This window comes from Molossus molossus, unplaced genomic scaffold (genome assembly GCF_014108415.1).
Source record: "Molossus molossus isolate mMolMol1 unplaced genomic scaffold, mMolMol1.p scaffold_m16_p_16, whole genome shotgun sequence".
Classification (NCBI taxonomy): Eukaryota; Metazoa; Chordata; class Mammalia; order Chiroptera; family Molossidae; genus Molossus; species Molossus molossus.
This window is the reverse complement of record NW_023425351.1, coordinates 41,235,036-41,257,793: the sequence shown is the minus strand read 5'-3', so window position 1 is coordinate 41,257,793 and position 22,758 is coordinate 41,235,036. Positions and strand designations below refer to the sequence as shown.

General features: G+C 36.8%; 1 protein-coding gene across 5 annotated transcripts in view; it reads right to left on the bottom strand.

Moving 5' to 3' along the window:
- MTDH (metadherin) overlaps window positions 1-22,758 on the bottom strand; it is a 68,636-nt gene that overhangs the window by 41,283 nt on the left and 4,595 nt on the right. For all 5 annotated transcript variants that reach the window (XM_036263803.1, XM_036263801.1, XM_036263805.1 and 2 more), the window contains exon 2: window positions 8,440-8,541. In XM_036263803.1, the coding sequence (XP_036119696.1) occupies window positions 8,440-8,541 (102 nt within the window). The remainder of the gene's footprint in view (window positions 1-8,439; window positions 8,542-22,758) is intronic.

Here is a 22,758-nt window from a genome sequence, read left to right as displayed (position 1 = left end):
ACACAGATGAGCTGGGCATGGTTAAATGGCAAAGAACTGATGGTCCAAGGGGCATTCTAATTACATTTCTCTATTTTGTCTATACAGCAATTTTTAGTCTTAGTAACCTGGTGACACAATGTCAGGATATGATTAATTATGAAAAATATTATAAGTAGAAAGGTTTGCAACTGATTACCCCCTTTGGGGGCGGGGGCGTAATTTAAACCACAGTCAAGATTATTCTATTCACTAGCATTCTGATACATTTTCCTGAATGGAAGTAAAGAGTAGAATTGCAGGTGCAGGGAAGTGCCCACAACTGTCACTTGACCTTTTTCTTCGTACCCTGGTTAGTTATTTTCTTCCATAGCACTTATTACCACCTGACAGTAGAGAATATGTTTGCATGTTTTTAGTTGTTTACCCCACTAACTTCATGAGAATAGTAACTCTTTTTCAGCCATTTTATCCTGTTCTATCAACTGTTATATTACTACTGCCTAGAGCAGTACCTTGCACATAGAAGGCCTTAGATTAATAACTTTAATCAGTGAGAGTCTAAAACTACATTGTTACATATATCCCTGTCTGTCTAACTCCCACTGTGCCTCCAAATAAGACCTCTGAGCTATTATACCTGTACAGTGGATCCAACATCCAAACCACTGAATTATTTAAACACTGGGTGTGAGTTCCTAAGTTATGGTACACCACACGAGTAGCATGGCTATCAACTCACAATCTTAAAAGATTTACAAGAAACCCTTAAGAACTTTTATCTAGTCCTGAACTCTTTCCTACATATGGTTCTCATCTTTCCAAAAGCCCAATAAATGAATTCCACTTGGAGATCCCTTCCTACCTCAATCTTAGCATGTTTAAAACCAAATTCACCAGTTCACTGTATTTCAATCCTCTCTTGCTACTTGTTGCTTGATATAACCATAGTATCATGGAAAAATGAGTCTAGAGCAGAAGTTCTGGTTCTGGTCTCAGTTTTGTTATTTGTTAGGAGTTCAGACAGAAAAGTTTAGGGGCAGAAATGAAGTTTCTCTGGTAAGATAGTCTTTCCTTTTTATAAAACTAATTTGTTTATCTTAAGGGGGACTTTGAAAATTCATTCCTTGGGTGAGAATCTAAGAAATCATTAAAGCTATAGACTCTGCGGTACAAGGGAGCCCAAAAGGTCAAGAGTCCAAGACCTAGAGAATCAGACTATACCAAAGCACTCCAGATAACAAAACATTTTAATGAATCCAAGAGACTATATTAGGAATTTAAAACACAGATTCAGCAAAAAGGGGCCAGATAGTTAATACTTCAAGTTTTGCAGACTATAAGGCCTCTGTCTCAACCACTCACTCAGTTTTGTTATTGTAATGCAAAAGCAGCCAGAGACAGTAATAAATGAATAGTTTTGTTATCTGGAGTGCTTTGGTATAGTCTGATTCTCTAGGTCTTGGACTCTTGACCTTTTGGGCTCCCTTGTACCACAGAGTCTATAGCTTTAATGATTTCTTAGATTCCCACCCAAGGAATGAATTTTCAAGGCCCCCCTTAAGATAAACAAATTAGTTTTATAAAAAGGAAAGACTATCTTACCAGAGAAACATCATTTCTGCCCCTAAACTTTTCTGAATAAAAGTGTAGTTGTATTCTCCAAACTTTCAAAAATAGACCAAGAGCTGTAAAAAGGAAAATTTTACCCTTTTTGACAGCATGGATGGACCTAGAGAACATTATGCTAAGTAAAATAAGCCCGTCAGAGAAAGGCAAGTATCATATGATTTCACTCATATGTGTAATTTAATGAACAAAATGAACTACCCAAGTAAAATAGAGACAAACTCATAGATAGAGAGCAAGCAGCAGACAGCTCTGGTGGTGGTGGTGGATGGTATTGGGGGTAGAGGGAGGGTTGAGCAAAAAAAGGAGGGAAAAAAAAAAAGAACTCTCGGACACGGACAACAGTGTGGTGATTGTGGGGAGAGGGAGTGAGTAGAGGTGGAAGAGAGCATAGAGGGATAAATGGTGATGGGGGGGGGGGGGGGCAGAGAGCAAATAATGGTTCACCAATCCCTGATTTTAAAACTATAGTTTCTGGACTATATTATGGAAGGTACAACACAAATGTATATAAGCTCTCTGAATGCAGGTACTCTCTATTTTGCTAAGAGCTACTATCACTTATGCTTGTATGAAACCTATGCTGCCTCAGAATAATTTTGTCTTTGGTCTTCTAAACACTAATCAACCCTAGAGCAGTGGTTTTCAAATTTCTTGGTCATAGGATACTCTTTTATACCCTTAAAACATATTGAAGATGTCAAAGAGCCTTTGTTTATGTGGATTATATCCACTGATATCTACCATATTATAAATGAAAAATTTAGATATATACCCTGGCTAGTGTTCTCAGTGGTTAGAGCATCAGACTGTGCACCAAAGGGTCATGTATTCAATTCCTGGTCAAGGGCACATACCTGTGTTGCAGGTTCAATTCTGGGCCCCTGTTGGGGAAACCAATCGATATGTCTCTCTCAACAGATGTTTCTCTAACTCCCCCCTTTTCTTCCACTCTCTTTTAAAATCAATAGAAAAAAATATCCTTTGGTGAAGATTAACAAAACAACAACAAAAAAAGAAATAATGTTTTAATTTATTTATTTCAAAATGATAATAAACTAATTACATATTGTATAGTTACACCTATATAAACAACTATATTTTACATTTTAGTGAGAAAGTGGCATGTTTTACATTTGCAATTATCTTTAATGTCTGGCTTCAAAAAAGACAGCTGGATTCGCATATCTGCTTTGCATTCAACTTATGGATGTTATCTGATTGAAGTGTATGAAGAAAATCTGACTACACAAAATATGGAAGCAACCCAAGTGCTCAATAGGTGAGTAGATAAAAATGTTGTGATACATATATACAATGGAATATTACTTGGCCATAAAAAATATGAAATCTTACCACTTATGACAGCATGGATGGACCTAGAGGGTATTGAACTCAGTGAAATAAGTCAGTCAAATAAAGACAAATACCATATGATTTCATTTATATGTGGAATCTAAAGAACAAAATAAATGAACAAACAAAACTGAAACAGACTCAGAGACAGAGAACAGGCTGATGGTTCCTAGAAGGGGGTTGAGGGACCGGGTGAAAAAAATGAAAGGGTTAAGTACAAATTGGTAGTTACAAAACAGTCATGGGGATATAAACTACAGCATAGGGAATGTAGTCAATAATAGTGTAATAACTATTCATGATGCCAGGTGGTACTAGAAAATTGAGGGGGACACTTTGTAAAGTATATGATTGTCTAACCACTATGCTTGTACACCTGAAACTAATAAAAAATAATACTTAATGTAAACTTTAATTGAAAAAAAAATCTGGCTACATATACATGGATATGTAATTAGAAAAGGAAGAAGCATTTGAATAGTTTTTTTTCTCCAGATAATTGTGATATTATTTGACATTACACCAAAGATTAGTTGTTGCCAGGGGCTGGGCTAAGGGGAGAAAAGGAGTGAAATGGGGAGTGACAGCTAATGGAGACAAGAAAGGGCAAGAGGCAAACAAAGAGATCTGAACCACAGGCAAGGGCTTTAGGTTATTTATGGTCTAGACTGTGTAAAAGCAATAGGAAGTCACAAAGAGTTTCAGGTTGTGAAAAAAATATTACATCAAAACTTGTCAGTTGGTAGTTTCTTCAAAATTGTTGCAATGTGGAATCTGAGACTGCAACAACGAACTTTCCATACTGTATTACATTAAAATCCATTGGTCTATCTTACACTTTGAATAAATCTTTTACACTTGCCTGATTTTGTAACATGTAAGTATCAGTCATTTGGAAAATATTGGTTCACTGAGTTTATACCTCTCCCAAAATGTTAAAACATTCCATTATACACCATATTTTTTAAAAAATCACATTTGTTAAGATCACAACTGATCTCGTCAGAAGTACTGGGATGTGGTCAAGCTCATGGTGGTGAATATAAATTTTCCAAATTTCTAATTTTCACTTGGCAACAAATCATTTTATCATTTGTGATAAATACTATCAGTTGTTTTCTTGAAGTGACAGGATTGTCTTGATTATTTTTGAGAAAATGTCTGCAAATACCTGTCTAAATAACTATGCCCTATCAGTTGTCCTTTAAAGTAAAAATGAAGTAACATAAAATAAGTGGCTAGTCCAGCTTGCACCTTAATTGTACAAGTGTTTTTTTCTCAAGAAATGTTTCAGTATGGCCCTGGCCAGTTTTCTCAGTGGTTAGAGCATAGGCCTGCGGACCAGAGAGTCCCAGGTTTGGTTCCCGCTAAGGGCATGTACCTCGGTTGCAGTTTGTCTCCAGCCCCGTTGGGATCGTGTGGGAGACACTCGGTGTGTCTCTCTCACATCAATGTTTCTCTCTCCCTTCCTCTCTCTTTACTGCTCTATCTGAAGATATGCAGCATACTTTATGTATATTTCCCATTTCATCATATAGAATAATGAAAAAGCATGCTCAAAGGTCAAGATTTAATAAAATTAATATTTTTACAGCTTCATCAAAAACACTCTTAAGTGAAACTAGCATTTATTATTATTATTATTGTTTTTATTCTTCACCCAAGGATATTTTTCTATTTATCATTAGACTAGTGGAAGGGAGGGAGAGAGAGAGACAGAGAGAAACGTCAAGGTGATAGAGCCACATTGACTGGTTGCCTCCTGCAGGACCCAACCAGGGCTGAGGATAAACTGCAACTGAGGTATGTCCCCATGACCAGAATCAAACCCGCAACTCATTGATCTGCAGGCTGAAGCTCTAACCACTGAGAAAAACCAGCCAGAGCATACTATTATTATTATTACTTTTTACTATGAGTGGATTGTAGTAAAGAATACCATTACTAGTGGTTTGGTGTAACTGCCTTAATTTGTGCTAAGGAGTCAGCAGTTTTATCCACTACTGCTTTTGCGCCATTAGTGCAAATATCAAAACAATGAAAAAGGCAAATAATGCCTAGTCATTATAAAAATAGTTTTGTTCTCTGTGACCACTTCTTAGGAATCCACAGACCACACTTTTAGAGCTGCTGCCTTAGGAAAACGGAAGGAATATTATTTACTAGCTTTGTGATCTTGTACAATTCACTAAACTTTTTAACGAGCTGTATAAAAAATAATACCCCCTACCAAGTTGTTAATCAGGACTAAGATAGATGAAAGCATTTTGTACAACATGCAGCATCATAAAAACGTAAGAGCTTATTAATACATATAATAAATGATATCAGTATTTTAAATATTTTTCTTTATTGATTTTAGAGAGGAAGGGAGAAGGAGAGATAAAAACATTGATGAGAGATTACCAACTGGCTGCCTCCTGCATGCCCCCCCACTGGGAATCGGGCCCACAACCTGGGCACGTGCCCTGACCAGGAATCAAACCAGCCATCTCTTGGTGCATGGGTCGACACTCAACCACTGAGCCACACTGGCCGGGCTGATATCAGTATTTAAGTAGACACTATTGATATCATCCTGAAAAACCTTACGGGGACCAAATTTTATACATTTTTGCTTCTTGTTTCTGTTACTAACAATCTTTACACTTTTATCTTAATTCAGATCCTTACAATCACAGATGCAAGAATGATTTGTTAATAATAAATGTTGTTCTAGGTTTTACATCCTGACACACCCAATCTATATCTAAGTTTTTATCTATCCCCACTCCACCCTAAGCAGTCAAACTTGTCTAGGGCTTTTCCTTGAGTATGTCTGAATATGTTCTTTTGTTTCAGCTGAATAATGTCTGATTGTGTTAGTTTCTCTCTCCTGCCAAAATAGGTCTCCCCCTTCTATTTACTGAAATACCATCCCCATCCTTAAGAGTCCAATTAAGTCAATCCTCTGGATACCTAAACAGGAGAATCTAACTCCTCTGAATACCTGACACTCAATGCCTTGTTACCTGATCTCTCTCTTGTGCTTGGCCTTTCCTTAACTAGACTGTAATCTCTCTGAGGGTAAGTATATCTTACATTTCTCTTTATTCCCTTCAGCATCTAATAGCACAATATATTCAGCCTGGATCATGGTCCTATGTGTACTCTACTAGAGACTAGTATCAATGAAGCATCGACCTTCAAATCCAAATAAAGACCTTTATAGACCTATAACTCTTGTCATATGAAGTTGTCAGACGTTTTATCTATGAGGCTTACTCAACTGACAGGTGAAGTATTCACTATCACAGCTTAGAGTGCAATTACTATATGGGGAAATTATACTCCTCAAAGTGCCCAAGATGTGGTTCTGAGAGAAATACAAATATATGATAATGTATATTAAGGTGAATAGATCTAAGATGTTTTTTTACAAGAAAAATAAGTCTAAAAACATGTTATTTTAAACACACAAAAATACAGTACAATAGTATATAAAACTACCTGAAATGAATCTCACTTGGACTGAACCAAGTTAAAAAGCATACATTCAAGATGCAAGATGGCACACAGAAACACTAGCCATGAGTTGTAGCATTTATTTTGCAAAAAGTGAAATCAAACAGGCAACAAACCCAAAGTAAAAGCTTTGTACTGAAAAAGCAACAGCAATTGAGAGGAGGTACTGTCAAATGATTAAAAAGTGCATGGGCTTCCGTATCAGAATGAGTGGGGTTCAAGTCCTAGTTCAGAAACTATATGACATTGGTGAAATCACAAAATCCTTCTGCTCTTCAGAGCCCTTTGCTGTATAATGGGCTATTACTATCTGCCTAGTAGGATGTGAAAGGATAAGAAATAATACAGAGCAGTAGAAAGCACAGTCTTTGTAATTTGGTGGGTATGGGTTAGAACAAATTATACTCTTATTAGCTTATGTAACTTAAGCCTCGGGTTTCTTATTTATAAGAGGTAATACCACCTCCTCAGCACTCTCGTGAAGATAAATAAAGTAACGTGTATAAATATTCTATAAAGTCTTAAAAGTATACCTAGTAAGTGCTTAATAAGTTGTCCCTACCAGATATATGCAAATATATTTACACATATACACATACCTCACCTTACACAATACCTGCCATATTATAGATATTTAACAAATGTCAACTATTATAATTATTTCCTATCATAAGAAATTTCAGAATAATTATAAACTTCAAACTTCCTGATATACCCAATCTATACATGATTATTCAATCAGAGATAAATGGTAGTTCATTAGTTATTCCAACCACAAATTTTTCAGAATAACTCAGGGAGTAGAAGCAGAGGTAAGTATAAAATGCTCACTATTAGGGAGAAAACCCAGAATAAAGAAACACTGAATGGGAGAAGTCTATATTAAGCAAAGCATATCAACTATTCAGGATATAAATTCACAATCCCTAAACTGCATGCTTATTTGTTAATACAGTCATTTACTATTTATTCTTCTCCCAAAGACAAAGTCAGACACAAACTTAATTCTTTTTTTTTTTTTTAAACAATCTATCCCCGTTACTTTATTTATTTATTTCTTCTTTGTGGTACGTGCCCCTAGCGGGAACTGAACCCGTGACTCTCTGGTCTGCAGCCAACGCTCAACTGCTGAGCCAAACTGGCCAGGGCCAAACTTAATTCTTTTCCACAACTATCCTTCCTATTGGGCCATCCTCCCTGAAGCTATTTTAGCCCTAGGCCAATTTCACTGGGTTACAGTGGGAAAATTAATTTCACCAGTTCTTCAGATATTATGAAAATGCAAGCACTGAAAAACTGTAGCAACCATTTCATTTCACTATTTTACAGAGCTGGAGCTGTTGCATCCTGGTTTTTGTTTGTTTTTCCTGAAAAGGAGTTATGCACACATGGAATTAAAAAGGGGGGAGAGGGAGAATACTGGAAGGAATTAAATAGAATGTCTCTCCTTCTACAATTGAAGGAAACAATGTTTCCAGTTTCTTGTTTATTTTGCCTAATTACAAACTAAATGAAATAAAATAAAATGGGTCAGTTCTAACACTGGCAACTGGAAAATAAATCCCAGGAATGTACCATGTATGGGATACGTTAGATTTTCTTATTTGAAAAGTTATGAGTGCACGTCCAAACATTTTAATACTAACCTGAGTATAGAGCATTTTCTTTTGTTAAATAAGTGAAATTATGTCACAACAGAAATCTAATATAATACCATAGGACAATTTGCTTTTTCTGCCAGAAATGCAATATTAACAAAAGCAATATAATTTTGTTTTCAAATGAGAGGTATATTATATATGTGGAAGCTTCAACACCCATCCATCTGCTAAGATAAATTTAGATCTTTGGTTTTCCTTGAAGGGGGATGCGGGTACATGTACACTTTTGTGAAACAGAAAAGCATCATTTTTACATGTCACTATCTTTATTAAGAGCCTCGCATCTAATTTTATATGCTCCCAAACTTACCTTTTCATTTTTCTTATCTGTCTCTAAAGGCTGCTTTGCTGTTACACTTCGAGGAGTTCGGACAACTTCCTCCTCAGCCACTTCAACAGTCCGTCCATTTGGCTGCACAGGAAACAGAAAAGACTCTTGTTATCAAACTGCTTGGCAGATTAAACTAAAGACTTTCCTTCCTCTCTCCCTCCTGCTCTATCTGAAGATAAATGCAAATGTCCTCAGGTGAGGATTAAAACAAAGTTTTTGTACAACCATGTTATCTAATACTTACTTGATAGACCATTTACTAACCTAATAACTGTGTTTTACAATATAATAAAGAATTTATAAACAAAATTCGGTACCAAAAATCTATTTTCTGATCTCACCCAGGTATCAGTTCCTTGAACAAAAAATAATGGAAAAGAACTAAACTGTATTTGCATTCTGACCTCTATAATCATCTGTGTAATCTCAGAATATTTCACTCATTATCTTTTCTCTACATCTATAAAATGATTGGTCTAACCTATATAAAAACCAGCGAACTTTTTCAGTAAGGGGCCAGACAGAGCCATAGATGATACATAAATGAATGAGTATGGCTGTATTTCCAAAAAACACAGATGGAGGGCCAGATCTGGTCAATGGACCATAGCTTGTTGGTCTCTGCATTAGGTAATGTCCACTGTAATTCTAAAATCTAATGGCACTACTGTTCTGGGATTAAGAAGCTTTACAAACCCACTGCCATAGCTTTAAAAAAGGCTATTTCAGCTTTTCTAACATTCCTAAAATAAAATGATAGCACTTAGAGGTGTTTATGAGAAGAATTAAGTATGAAAATCTCAATTTTGGCTTCTAATCATAATCACTAGTTTTGTTTTTAAATAAGCATTTCTGAGCTCCCCTCCCACTATCTAGATTCAGGAGTTTGAAGAACGGGGTCCAGGTGTCTGTATTCTAACACCTTCTTTCTGGATACTACTACTTTTTTCACTTGCCTATTCCCCTCAGATTCAACACAGTAAGTTAGTAAATCAATATACTAGTTTCAACAGCTTTATTTCCAGTCCTTGTAGAATAAACTTCTATGTGATTACTCATTATAGCAGAGCTATTCAAGAAAATAACAAGAATGTCCAAAGTTTCTACAATGTAACATTATCTGCATTTGTACAAAATTATCAGGAATATGGAGTTAGAAAAAGATCATTAATATTCTGAAGTTCAATTTATAGGCTTCCCAACTATTTATGGCAGAAAAATAAAAATAAAAGCTGTCTTTTAGCTGATTAAAATTCCTAATTAATCCAAATTTAATCTGGTAGGTTTTAAGCAACATTAAAAAAAAAAAAAAAAACCCTCATATTTTATAGTCTTCTTTGGAGTAAAGCAGGCTCTTCAATTGTTTACAAGGTAATTTGAGTTGTAAAACCTTCCCCTCCTCTTTTTTTTATTCCCTCATTCAATCTTGGCTGCCACAAGCAGAAAGACAGGTGTGAGCAAGGACCCCCCTTTTTTTGCACCTGCACTGACTGGAACCTAAGCAGCAGATAGTAACTGCTCCAGATCTGTCAGACATATTTTAAACAACTTGTTAAAGTCAGCAGCTAATGCTAAAACCAGGTCTCCTCACTTTTTCTTCTGTGTTGTTTTGCCATTTTAAAGCTGCCTCTTCTAATCTGGGGGGTGAGGGGAGAGGCAGTGCTCAAAGGAAGGTAAAACACTCCAAAAAAGGAGTTTGGATTTATAGCTATTCCACATCAGGAATATATGACTTTACTTCTACTATCCAACATCACCATCTTACTTGTCAGTTTTCATGCTATTTCTTAGTTTATACTATCCTCTCTAGCCAAACTTACTTACTTTTTAAATTTTCCTGTGGTCAGCCTCACCTTTCTATGTAAGTTTTGCCAAATGAATGATCTAGCAGCTCTAACTCAAGTTTCCTATCTCTTTAACTGGCAGCACACAAAGCTTACATCTGCAAAAGCTTCATTTAACAATCCCTTCAGGAAACTCTTCATCATAGTCACTTATATAGCACCTCCATTTAAATCATGTTAAATAAATGACTACACTGAATCATTTAAATGTTATTTACTAACTGCTAAAAGATGAGAAATTGGTGGTTAGGTGGTTAAAAACTATCTTAACCTAGTGAAATAGTCAATGCAATTCTTTTAAGAAAACCTGCAAACACTGTTCTTACAGCCTCGGGGTAAGATGAAATAATCTTTCCTTTTAAACAAATACAAAGTCTGAAGCCCTCAATCAGTGACCAGAAATGGGAACACTCAGTTTCCTTTTCATAGGCTCTGAGGCCACCAGCAAGCCAAAGGGCCTTCAACCTATGCCACTTTACTTCCTTCTTTGCAACATCAACTTATGTAGCTGTAGCTGTTCTCTCTGGTTTATGAAGATTTCACAATTTTTCACTAACTCTTGGGCTTTATATAGCTCTTATAATTACTAGGATTCCATAAGTCATTAAAAACTCTACACAAATGCCTGATACCATAATAAGCCTACTATCCCAAGAGTAAGGTCAACAGAATTCTCAGGTATCAGGAAAAAGGACAGACATACCATGGTGGTTGAGCCTATCCTATCCATCAGCAACACTAATCTGTCCTCTTATTCTGCCACTAGCTGGTTAAGACTTGTCCTGGAAAATTGATTTCCTTATTTAAATTAGAATATCCCTAAATTAAAGCATATTATGTAGATCTGCTCACATGAAAAGCAACGAACTGCAAAACAACACTTCAAATCCAATGTGACTGCCAATCTAGGTTTTATTTTCTCTGATCATGGAGCCTTAACATATATGATGTTTGTACAGATTAACAATTACACAGGCCTCTCATAGTACCTAGTTTTAAATTTTCTGGAAAACGCTGAGGTGTTTTCCTCCAGGGCCAACCAAAGTTAATTTCATATATATCATACAATCTATATTTTAAAATAGACCACCCAAGAATGTCCTTCAAATTTGGTGAAAATCAACTAGTAACAGAAAAATATCTTTTTTTTTTTTTTTGGTCACTCCTCATCTGAGGACATTTTTCCATTAATTTTTAGATAGAGTAGAAGGGAGGGAGGGGAAGAGAGAGAGAGAGAGAAGGCAACATCAATGTGAGAGACACATCACGTGGTTGCCTCCCACATGGCCCTGATTGGGGAGAGGGATTGAACCTGCAACCCAGGTACATGCCCTTGACTGGGAAGTGAACCTGCAACCTTTTGCTTCTTGGGTCAGTGCTATAACCATTGAGCCAAACTGGTCAGGGCAAAAAATATCATTTCTTGTATGGATAAAATCCTTGTAGGCAATGCCATGTCTGTCTTATTATAACACTTTCCCCCAACTCCCATCTCACATCCTTTTTAAAAACTACATTCATGCCTCGCCAGTGTGGCTCAGTTGGGTGAGTTTTGTCCCATGCACTGTTTCCATTCCCAGTCAAGGCATAAACCTGGGTTTTGGGCTTGATCCCCAGTAGGAGGCATGCAAGAAGCGGCAGATCGATGTTTCTATTGCTCCTTCTCCCTTCCTCTCTCTGAAATTAGTAAGACCATATTAAAAAAAAAAAATTTCACAAAAGAACACTGTGTGTATGAGAGAGGGAGAGAGAAGGGGTGGTGGGGGGTCGAGAAACCAGAATGAAATCAGGAAAATAAAATGGGGGCCACATGACAGGGGAGCTTGGTCTTATTTAACTAACCTTTGATTTCAAGAAAGTAAAATTTCTCATGTGAATCAATCTTCAATTTATTAATCCAGTGCTCTGGACAAATTCTTTTGGGAAGTTAACAAAATAAAAATGATAAGTAAATATAACCTATCAGAGGCTAGAAATAGTCCAGGATTGCACTAGAGACAGCAATACAGCGTTATCTTTCTTTTAAAAAACAAAACAAAACAGCTTATAATTTCATCATTTTCTAAGAAAATCACGTAATATTCACTTGTGTTCATTCACTTACTATCCAGTAAGTGAACACAATAGAGCACAGCAGACCTCAGATTTAACGAGCAAAATTTCCAGTCTGTACGTCACACGTGCAAATTAACACTCTGTTAATTTAAAAATGCTTTTAACCAAGATTTGCCTATAATTAAATTAACAGGTTACATTTTGTTATTAATTCACTGTTATTTTAAACAAATTTTAGCAAATAGGCCATATGTCACAAAAACACTGTAGTAATTTCTCACTGACATAAATAAATATTACTATTTACAACTACAATCTACATATTTAAATCCAAGAGTCACTGCTCCTAAACAGTGTTTGGGGAATGATTAGCACATGATCACGGAGCATCCCTTGAGGTAATTGGTTATGTTGTCTCATGGGGTGACTTTCTGCAGCAGTTTTAAGGCCTGGCAGTTGATGTTCCCATGTGCACTAAGCCAAGCCCTAGCTGTGTGCATTTGTTTATTCAAAGTGACTGGTGGATGCATGCTTTTACTAGACCTATTCAGTATAAATTTAAAATTACTGTAATATATATAGAAAAATTTTCTGTGGAATTACCCTTTTCACACTTAATTTTAATTACACAAACATGTGTACATAAGTAAAAACAGGTAAACTAATCTGTCAATTTTTTTTAACGTACACATTCAGAAAACCTACTTTATTATATAACAGACTTTTGGCTTTAATGGATACTCCTTCACCTGAATAAATCTACTATATCAAGGTTCTACTACAATATGTAGAACCCTTGAAACAAAGACAAGTGAGGCACAATCCCTGCCCTCAAGAAGCTCAGAAGCCAGCAAGGGAAGAAGCCAGGTATACAACAGCACATATCACATACTAAAATACAAGACAAAAGTCATACTCTGCCACTTGCCTTTTTCTCTTGCCTCCCCCAAAAGGGAGAGTATGGATTTTGATGACAAGCTGAGATCAGGGTTGAATTCTCAAATGTATGTCACCCCAGACAAGTTACTACTTCACTGGGGTCTCAATTTTCTTATCTGAAAATTATATTGAGCATACAGGAGGCTTAAGTACACATATATATTATGTCCATCATAAAAAACCTAAAAGGCGAGGTATTACTGAAATTCAAGAGGTATCATCTTTAGCTGATAGGGCTATCAGATAGCCTGACAATAACTAACAAATTCCAAGTATGTGCCATGCGTCAAGAACCTTGCTAGATGCTTTCTATGCATTATCTCATTTAATGAACAAGACCTAGTCATGGTCAGTTTCTTAGTTTCAATTATGAAGAGTGCTGATACAAATTCAAAGTAGAACAATTTGTCACTTTCTTGAAAGCACAAACTGTGCTTTTTCTCTGCTAAATGTTGTACACATATCAATTTCATAAACTAAACATACTCACAAATTACAGATTTGGTCACAGTAATTTACCAACTTATTTTTTAATTCTACCCCAAATTAAACTCTTATCAACTAAGAGAACAATCTAAGAGGCCAAAAATATGGACTATCATTAAAATTTGCAAAATCTTACTACATATCCTGAGATATTTCCGTTGGTGGTAAAGAAAGATCCTTGAGCCTTCTAAACAGCTAGCTAGAAACTCAAGTCTTTTCAGGGATTCCAAACTATCTGCTGTTGACTGCATCAGGGATACTCAGGGCTACTTTTACAGGAGAGAGATATAATACTCTATCGCTGTCACATGGTAAAATCACATTAAAGATGATTTTTGAAAAACTGAATACAACGTTGGTTTTCTTTCTTTTTAATCCTCACCTAAGGACATTTTTCCATTTTTTGTTCAGATAGAGTGGGAGGGAGAGAAAGGAAGGGGGAGAGAGAGAGAGAGAGAGAGAGAGAGAGAGAGAGAGAAACATCGACGTGAAAGGGACACATCAAGTGGTTGCCACCCACGCGACCCAGCCAGGGCCGGGGACAAACTGCAACTGAGGTATGTGCCCTTAGCGGGAACCGAACCCAGGTCTCTCTGGACCGTGGGCCAATGCTCTAACTGCTGAGCAAAACCGGCCAGGGCAATGTTGGTCTTCAAAGTTTTACATCTGATAGGTACTAAGATAAGGACTACAGGTGATATAGCAGACATATATCCATGTACTTCTTTCTTGGGTTCTGATGGATGTCTACTGGAAATTGGTATTCTGTGGAACAATTTGAAAACTACTCGCATAGTTGGAAAGGAAATACAGTAAATTTTAAAACTGGTCAAATAACACCAATTCCTTATTTAGATCTCTTGATTTTGTTTGAAAAATAATAGTAATTTTAAAATACTTTCAAGGCTTTTACAACCTTGAAAAGTAGTATATGAATCAATAATGACAAAGCACACACATACACAAGTGTTCAGAGGGTTTATTGCTGCTCTTCGTATCTAAGATGAGTGCAATAATTAAAGTTCTGTTCTGTTGGAACTATTAAAGATGTTCTCTGCCAGGCCTCTGGCAGAATAAAATGACAGATGAAAAGTCCTGTCATATAACCAAACACATGAAACCAAATTCTGGAGCTTCTGTAAAAGTCATTATAATTTTCAGCAGAAACTTCTGATTCTAAAAGTAAAATTTAAAAATAATAAAGAACACTGTAACTCACTTGGAAAACTGGATTTATACTCTGAATACAATGTATTATCGTGGAATGTGCTATTGAAAACAGAGAGGAATAGTGGAAATAACAGTGAGTTCTTAGATTAGAAATTAGGATATTGTTTTACCTTTGAAACTCTTTTGTTCTATGACTGAATAAGACTTTACTCTCTCAGAATCTCAAGATTTCTTTTCTGTGTTGGTTTCACTAAGGATTTTTTAATCAAATAATTATCCTTTCAAACTTAAAATGAAGGGAGCTAGTGACTTAAAGGTTAAAAAAAACCCTGCAGGTGGCAAGTGATGTAATTTACCTTTTACTAATACCTGGGATAATGTGGCAAAACCACTACCGAAGAATAAAAAACATAATTCTACTAGAAATATAAGAAAAATATATTATAATGGATTATCCAATTAAACTATAAGATGTTATTTTAATTACTCTGTTCAGCATTTAGTTCAACAAATAATTATTAAAGGCTCTTATATGCCAGACACTGTTTGTCATTATATATCAAGGTTTATATTCTAGTGGAGGGAAAAGACCCCCCAAAATATATAGATAAGTAAAGAAATAATTTACAAACTGTGAATAACTTTAAAAAAGGAAACACACAAGGGGTTGAGACAGAAAATGCCTATTCGAATAGGTTGATCAGGAAAGGATTTTCTGGGTAGGTTAGCTCTAAGGCCGATTAAAACAGTGGAACAAGATTGTTCCACAAGTGTTAATAATAGCTCATGTAAAGGCAATGGGTTGTGAAAGTGTTTGAAGAACTGAAAAAAATCACTATAGTTGGAGGTAGCAAATGAGAGGAAACTAACTCAAAATTAGCTTAGAAAGAAAAACAGATGCTGGGCCATATACAAAAGAAGTCTACATTTAAAATGCAAAAGTTACTGAAATGGGTTTTAGACAAGATCAGGTGATTTGTTTTTTAAAAATACTTCTTACTAGGGTGTTGAGAAAGGATTGGTGGCAGTCAACAGAAGCTACTTGCTGTACAAGTGAGCTAAGGTGACAGTAAAATAAGTAGATTGAAGATATATTTTGAAAATAAAATTGATGGTACTCGCTGACGGATTAAATTATGAGATGAGGAAGACATGAGGATGTGGGGAAAAGGGAAGAATCAAGAATGATTCCGAGTTTTGGTATGAAAAACTGAATGGATGGTAGTCATTTACCATTTACAGAAATAGAGAAGACTAGGAGAGGGCATGAAATTATGAATTGTTTTTGGAGATGTTAAAATGTGAAACAAATGTCAGATTTCCAATTGGAGACATCATGTATACACCTAGATATGAAGATATACAAATATAGATGATCCCCATTATTTGTGGATTCCATACTGGCAAACTTGCCTACTTACTAAAATTTATTTCTAATCCCTAAATCAACACTTGAGGAGCTTTCCTGATCATTTGTGGACATGCACAGAGCTGGGGGGAAAAAATCTGAGTTGCCCTACTGACACGTTACCAGGCAAAGCTCTGCCTTCTTGTTTTAGGTCTCATGAAAAAGATAACAAAGACTAACTCTTAACTGGGGAACTAGGGAAGGCTTTATAGTAGAGGCAGCACTGTAGTTGGGCTTTACTGAAGAATAGGTAGAAATTGGTAGATATAAAAATGACCTTCTAATAGAAGAAAATAATATAAATAAAGAGATACTAGCGCCTAGCTAATGGATTAATGCCTGAGGAATAATGGTAAGAGATAAACCTAAGATAAGGTTAGATCCTGAAGAGGCTTGACTGTCATATCATAAGCTAGATTTCATTCAAAAGATGATGGGGAAACTACTGAAAAGATTTGAACATGAAAGTCACATGATTAGGGAGAGTCAACATGGTGGCGAGCAGGACTGGAGTGAGGGTGAGAGTATGTGTGGGTGAGTATCTGCCTGTCAGAGGGGGAAACTCAGGGCAGGCTGTTTAGATGAGAATAGTAGCACACCCCTGGGCTGGACACTTCTCCTGGCTCAGGATCAGAGAGTGTGCCATTTTGGAGGAACCGCAGTGTCCTTCTTGGCAGGCACCCAGTGCCCGGAGGCCACAGATTGGTGTGCCCAGCAACACTGCCTCTCCAGAAACAGAGAGCTGCTACTCTGCAGGACCCGAGAGCAGCAGAGGGCCCCAGGGCATGGGACCTGCCAGCAGCAGAGGGCCACTGCTCCTGAAAGACCTGAAACAGAAGATGAAGGCTGCCACTCTGGTGGGTCCTGTGAGCAACAGAGCACCCCTCCCCACAGGACCTGCCACCAGCAGAGGGCCACTGTCCCCATGGAACCCATGAACAGCAGAAGTCTGCTGTCCACATGGCACGCACCAGCAGCAGAGCACTGGCAGCAGAGGGTCACCAGTGCCATGAGACCTGTGACAGCAGAGAGCCATCAGCCCTGTTGCAGCTATGAGCAGCCAGCATCACAGGCCAAGTCACAGCAGTGAGCCGCCATCCTACTGACCCGCCACAGAAGAGAGCCGCCAGCACCTCAAGACGACTAGCCCGGATCCAAGATCCAGCATACGTGACCCATAGTGACCTGACGCCTCTATTTTGTAGAGCTGATAACATTTCATAATGCTATTTTTAAATCCTCAATTGCTCTTAGTGAGAATAACAGCATGAATAAGATATAGAAACCATGAAAAATAATAGTCAGAAATGAAGAATGCCGTATCTTAAATACAGAATACACCAGAAGGAATTGTCAGTTGACTGGACTAGGCAGAGGATCACACCAATGAATTAAAAGACAAAAAAAAAAAAAAAAAAAAATCACTCAATCAGAACAGAAAAAAAAAGACAAAATAATTAAAAAGCAGGAGGAGAGTGCAAGGGAGCTTTGGGACAACATGAAACATCACAACTTTCACATCATAGGGGTACCAGAAGGAGAAGAATCAGAGAAAGGAATAGAGAATGTTTGAAGGAATAATGACAGAAAACTTCCCTAACCTAGTGAGTCCAGAAAACACAGAGCCCAAATCAAAACGAATCCAAAAAGACTCACACCTAGACACATCAGAATTAAAATGGCAAACATTAAAGACAAAGGCAGCAAGAGAGAGACAAAATGTTACCTACAAGGAAGCACCCATTAGACTTTCAGCTGATTTCACAACAGAAACATTTCAGGCCAGAAGGGAGTGGCATGAAGTATACAAAATAATGAAATGCAAAGTGCTCAGTCCAAGACTACTCTATCCAGCAAAACCATTAATCAAAATTGAAGGTGAGCCCTGGCCGGTTTGGCTCAGCGGTTGGAGTGTCGACCTGTGGTACAGAGAGACCTGGGTTTGGTTCCCGCTAAGGGCACGTACCTTGGTTGCATTTAGTCCCCGGCCCTGGTTGGTCATGTAGGTGGCAGCCACTCGATGTGTCCCTTCACATCGATGTTTCTCTCTCTCTCTCCCTCCTGCTCTATCTGAACAAAAAAAATGGAAAAATGTCCTCGGGTGAGGATTTAAAAAAAAAAAAAAAAATTGAAGGTGAAATAAAGAGCTTTGCAGGAAAAAAAAAAAGGCTAAAGGAGTTTACTAGCACCAAACCAGCAATCCAAGAAATGCTAAAGGGATTATTGTAACAAGTAGAGAGAGAGAAACACAGGCATAAGGAATAAAAATGGCAACAAATAAGTACCTATCAATGATAACCTTAAAAGTAAATGGCTTAAATGCGCCAATCAAAACATAGATGGTAGCTGATTAGATAAAAAAGAGATGATCCATACACACACACACACACACACACACACACACACACACTGTCTACAAGAGACCCTCCTTAGAATAAGAGTCAACAGGATAAAACATGATGGGATGGGAAAATATTTCCCATGCAAATGGAAAAGAAAAAAAGGTAAGTAGCAATACTCATATTTGATGAAAACAGACTTCAAAATGAAGGCCATAACAAGAGACAAAGAAAGACTACATAATATTAAAAGGATCACTCCAACAAGAGGATATAACCCTCATAAACATATATGCACCCAATACAGAAGCACCAAAATATATTAAAAAGCTGCTGGAGGACTTTAAAGGAGAGACTAATTAATAGTAATACAATTAAAGTAGGAGACTTTAACACCCCACTGACATCAATGAATGATCTTCTAGACAAAGAATCAACAAGGAAACAGAGACCCTAAATGACACACAAAATCAGATGGATTTAATTGATAGCTACAGAACATTTCAACCCAAAGCTAATTCTTCTCAAGTGCACATGGGACATTCTCAAAGACAGACCACATGTTTCTACAAGGTCAAGACTGAAATCATATCAAGCATTTTCTCAGACCACAGTGGCATGAAATTAGAAATCAACTACAATAAGAACACTAAAAAATATGGAGGCTAAATAGCTTGTAATTAAATAATGAATGGGTTACCAATGAGTTCAAGGAAGAAATAAAAAACTTCCTGGAAAAAAATGAAAATGAATACACAACAACCCCAAATCTATGGACACAGCGAAAGCAGTCCTGAGAGGGAAGTTCATAGCATTACAGGCCTACCTCAAGAAACAAAAAAGAATTTTAATAAACTACAAGAACTGGAAAGAGAACAAAGACAAACCCAGTGTTAGCAGAAGGAAGGAAATCATAAAGATCAGAGTGAAAATAAATGACATAGAGACTAAAAAACAACACAAAAGATCAGTGAAATCAAGAACTGGTTCTTTGAAAAGATAAACAAGATTGATAAACCTTTAGCCAGAGTTACAAAGATACAAAGAGAGAGGACCCAAAGAAATAAAATCAGAAACAAAAGAGGTGAAGTAAAAACTGACACCACAGAAATACAAAAAATTGTAAGAAAATACTATGAATAATTATATGCCAACAAATTGGAAAACCTAAGCAAAAGGGACAAATCCTAGAATCATACAAGCTTCCAAAACTCAACCAGGAAGAGTTAGGAAGCTTGAACAGACCAATAACAACTTAGGAATTTGAAGCAGTAATCAATAAACTTTCTGCAAACAAAAGCTCTGGTCCAGATGGCTTCACAGAGGTTTTACTAAACAGTCCAAGAACTAACACTTATCCTAAATATTCCAAAAAATTTAAGAGGAAGGAATACTTCCAAGCTCTTTATATGACAGCATAATCCTAATTTCAAAACCAGATAAAGACACTACAAAGAAAAAAAACTACAGTCCAATATCCTTGATGAACATAGACACCCATATCCTCAACACAGTATTAGCAAATATGATCTAGCAATACATTAAAAAAATTATTCACCACAACTAAGTGGGATTTATCCCAGGGCAAGGCTAGTACAATATTTGCAAATCAATAAATGTGCTACACTACATAAACAAAATGAAAAATAAAGATCATACGATCATATCAATAGATGCTAAAAAAGTTTCAGACACAATCCAGCACCCATTATTGATAAAAACTCTCGGCAAAGTGGGAATAGAGGCATCATACCTCCTCATAATAAAGGCCATATATGACAAACGCACAGCTAACATCATACTTAATGGGAAAAAACTAAAGAATCTCCCTTAAGAACAGGAACAAGACAGGGATGTCTGCTTTCGCCACTGTTATTAAACACAGTACTAGAAATCTTAGTCACAGTCATCAGACAAGAAAAAATAAAAGGCATCCAAATGGCAAAGGAGGAGGGGAAACTGTTATTCACAAAAGACATTCTATTATACACAGAAAATCCTAAAGACTCCACCAAAAAATTTACTAGATTTAATAAATGAATTTGCCAAAGTAGCAGGAGAAAAATTAACATCCAGACACCAATGGCATTTTTATACACCAATAATGAACTCTCAGAAAGAGAAACTTAAAAAAAATCCCATTTACCATTGCAATAACAAAAAAATTAAGATGCCTAGGAATAAACTTAACCAAGGAGGTAAAAGACCTGTTCTCAGAAAAGTACAGGATATTGAAAAAAGAAACAGAGGAAGATATAAACAAGCGAAAGTATATACCATGTTCATGGACTGGAAGAATCAACATCATTAAAATGTCCATCCTATCCAAAGCAATCTATAGATTCAATGCAATCCCCATTAAAATACCAATGACATATTTCACAGAACTAGAACAAACACTCTAAAAGTTTACATGGAACCTAAAAAGACCCCAAAATAGCCACAGCTATCTTGAATAAGAAGAACAAAGTTGAAGGGATCACAATACTAGATATCAGATTATACTATAAAACCACTGTAATCAAAACAGCCTAGCATTGGCACAAGAACAGGCATATAGATCAATGGAACAGAACAGAGAACCCAGAAATCGACCCAAAACATTATGCTCAATGAATATTTGACAGAGGAGGCAAGAGCATACAATGAAGTAAAGACAGTCTCTTCAATAAATGGTGCTGGGAAAATTGGGCAGGTACATGCAAAAAATGAAACTAGTCCATCAACTTACACCATACACAAGAATAAACTCAAAATGGATAAAAGACTTAAATGTAAGTCATGAAAACATAAAAATCCTACAAGATAATGTAGGCAGCAAAATCTCAGACATCACACATAGCAGCATTTTCAACGATACATCAACTATAGCAAGAGAAACAAAGGAAAAAAATTAAGAAATGGGACTGCATGAATCTTAAAAGCTTCTGCACTACAAAATAAACCAGCTGTATGGGAAAACATATTTGCTAATGATACATCTGATAAGGTGTTAATTTTCAAAATCATATAAAGTTTTCACACAACTGAACAAAAGGAAGACAAACAATCCAATTAAAAAATGGGCAGAGGACCTGAATGGACACTTCTCCATAGAGGACATACAAGTGGCCAAGAGACACATGAAAATATGCTGAACATTACTAATCACCAGAGAGATGCAAATTAAAATGACTAAAATGGGTACCATCAACAAATCATCAAACGACAAGTACTTGTGAGACTATGAAGAAAAGGGTACTATAGTACATTGCTGCTGGGAATGCAGACTGGTGCAGCCACTATGGAAAACAATATGGTGTTTCTTCAAAAATTAAAAAATGGAACTGCCATTTGACCCAGTGATCCCACTTCTCGGAATATATCTTAAGTAGCCTGAAATACCAATCAGAAAGAATATATGCACCCCTATGTTCATAGAGCGCTATTTATGATACCTAAGATCTGGAAACAGCCCAGTGTCAGTAGATGAGTAGTTAAAAAAGCTGTGGTAGCCCTAGCCGGTTTGGCTCAGCGGTTGGAGTGTCGGCCTGCGGTCCAGAGACACCCGGGTTCGACTCCCGCTGGGGGCACGTGCCTCAGTTGCAGTTTGTCCCACCCCTGTTGGGGTTGTGTAGGTGGCAACCAGTCGATGTGTCTCTCTCACATCGATGTTTCTCTCTCTCTCTCTCTCTCTCTCTCTCTCTCTTCCTCTCTCCCTCTCGTACTATGCAAAAATGTCCTCGGGTGAGGAAAAAAAAAATCTCAAAAAGCTGTGGTACATATATACAATGGAACACTATGCAGCAGTAAGAAAGAAAGATCTCTTACCCTTTGAGACGACACGGAGACCTGGAGAGTATTATGTTGAGTGATATAAGCCAGTCAGAGAAAGACAAGTATCACATGATCTCACTTATTAATGGAACATAATGAACAAAATAAGTTGTTCTCCAAAAGAGATCCAGAGATAAGGAAGTAGGGAACAGACTGACAAACCTCAGAGGGAAGAGGGGTGGTGGGGAGGGAAGAGATAAACCAAAGAACTTATATGCATATATGCATAACCAATGGACAC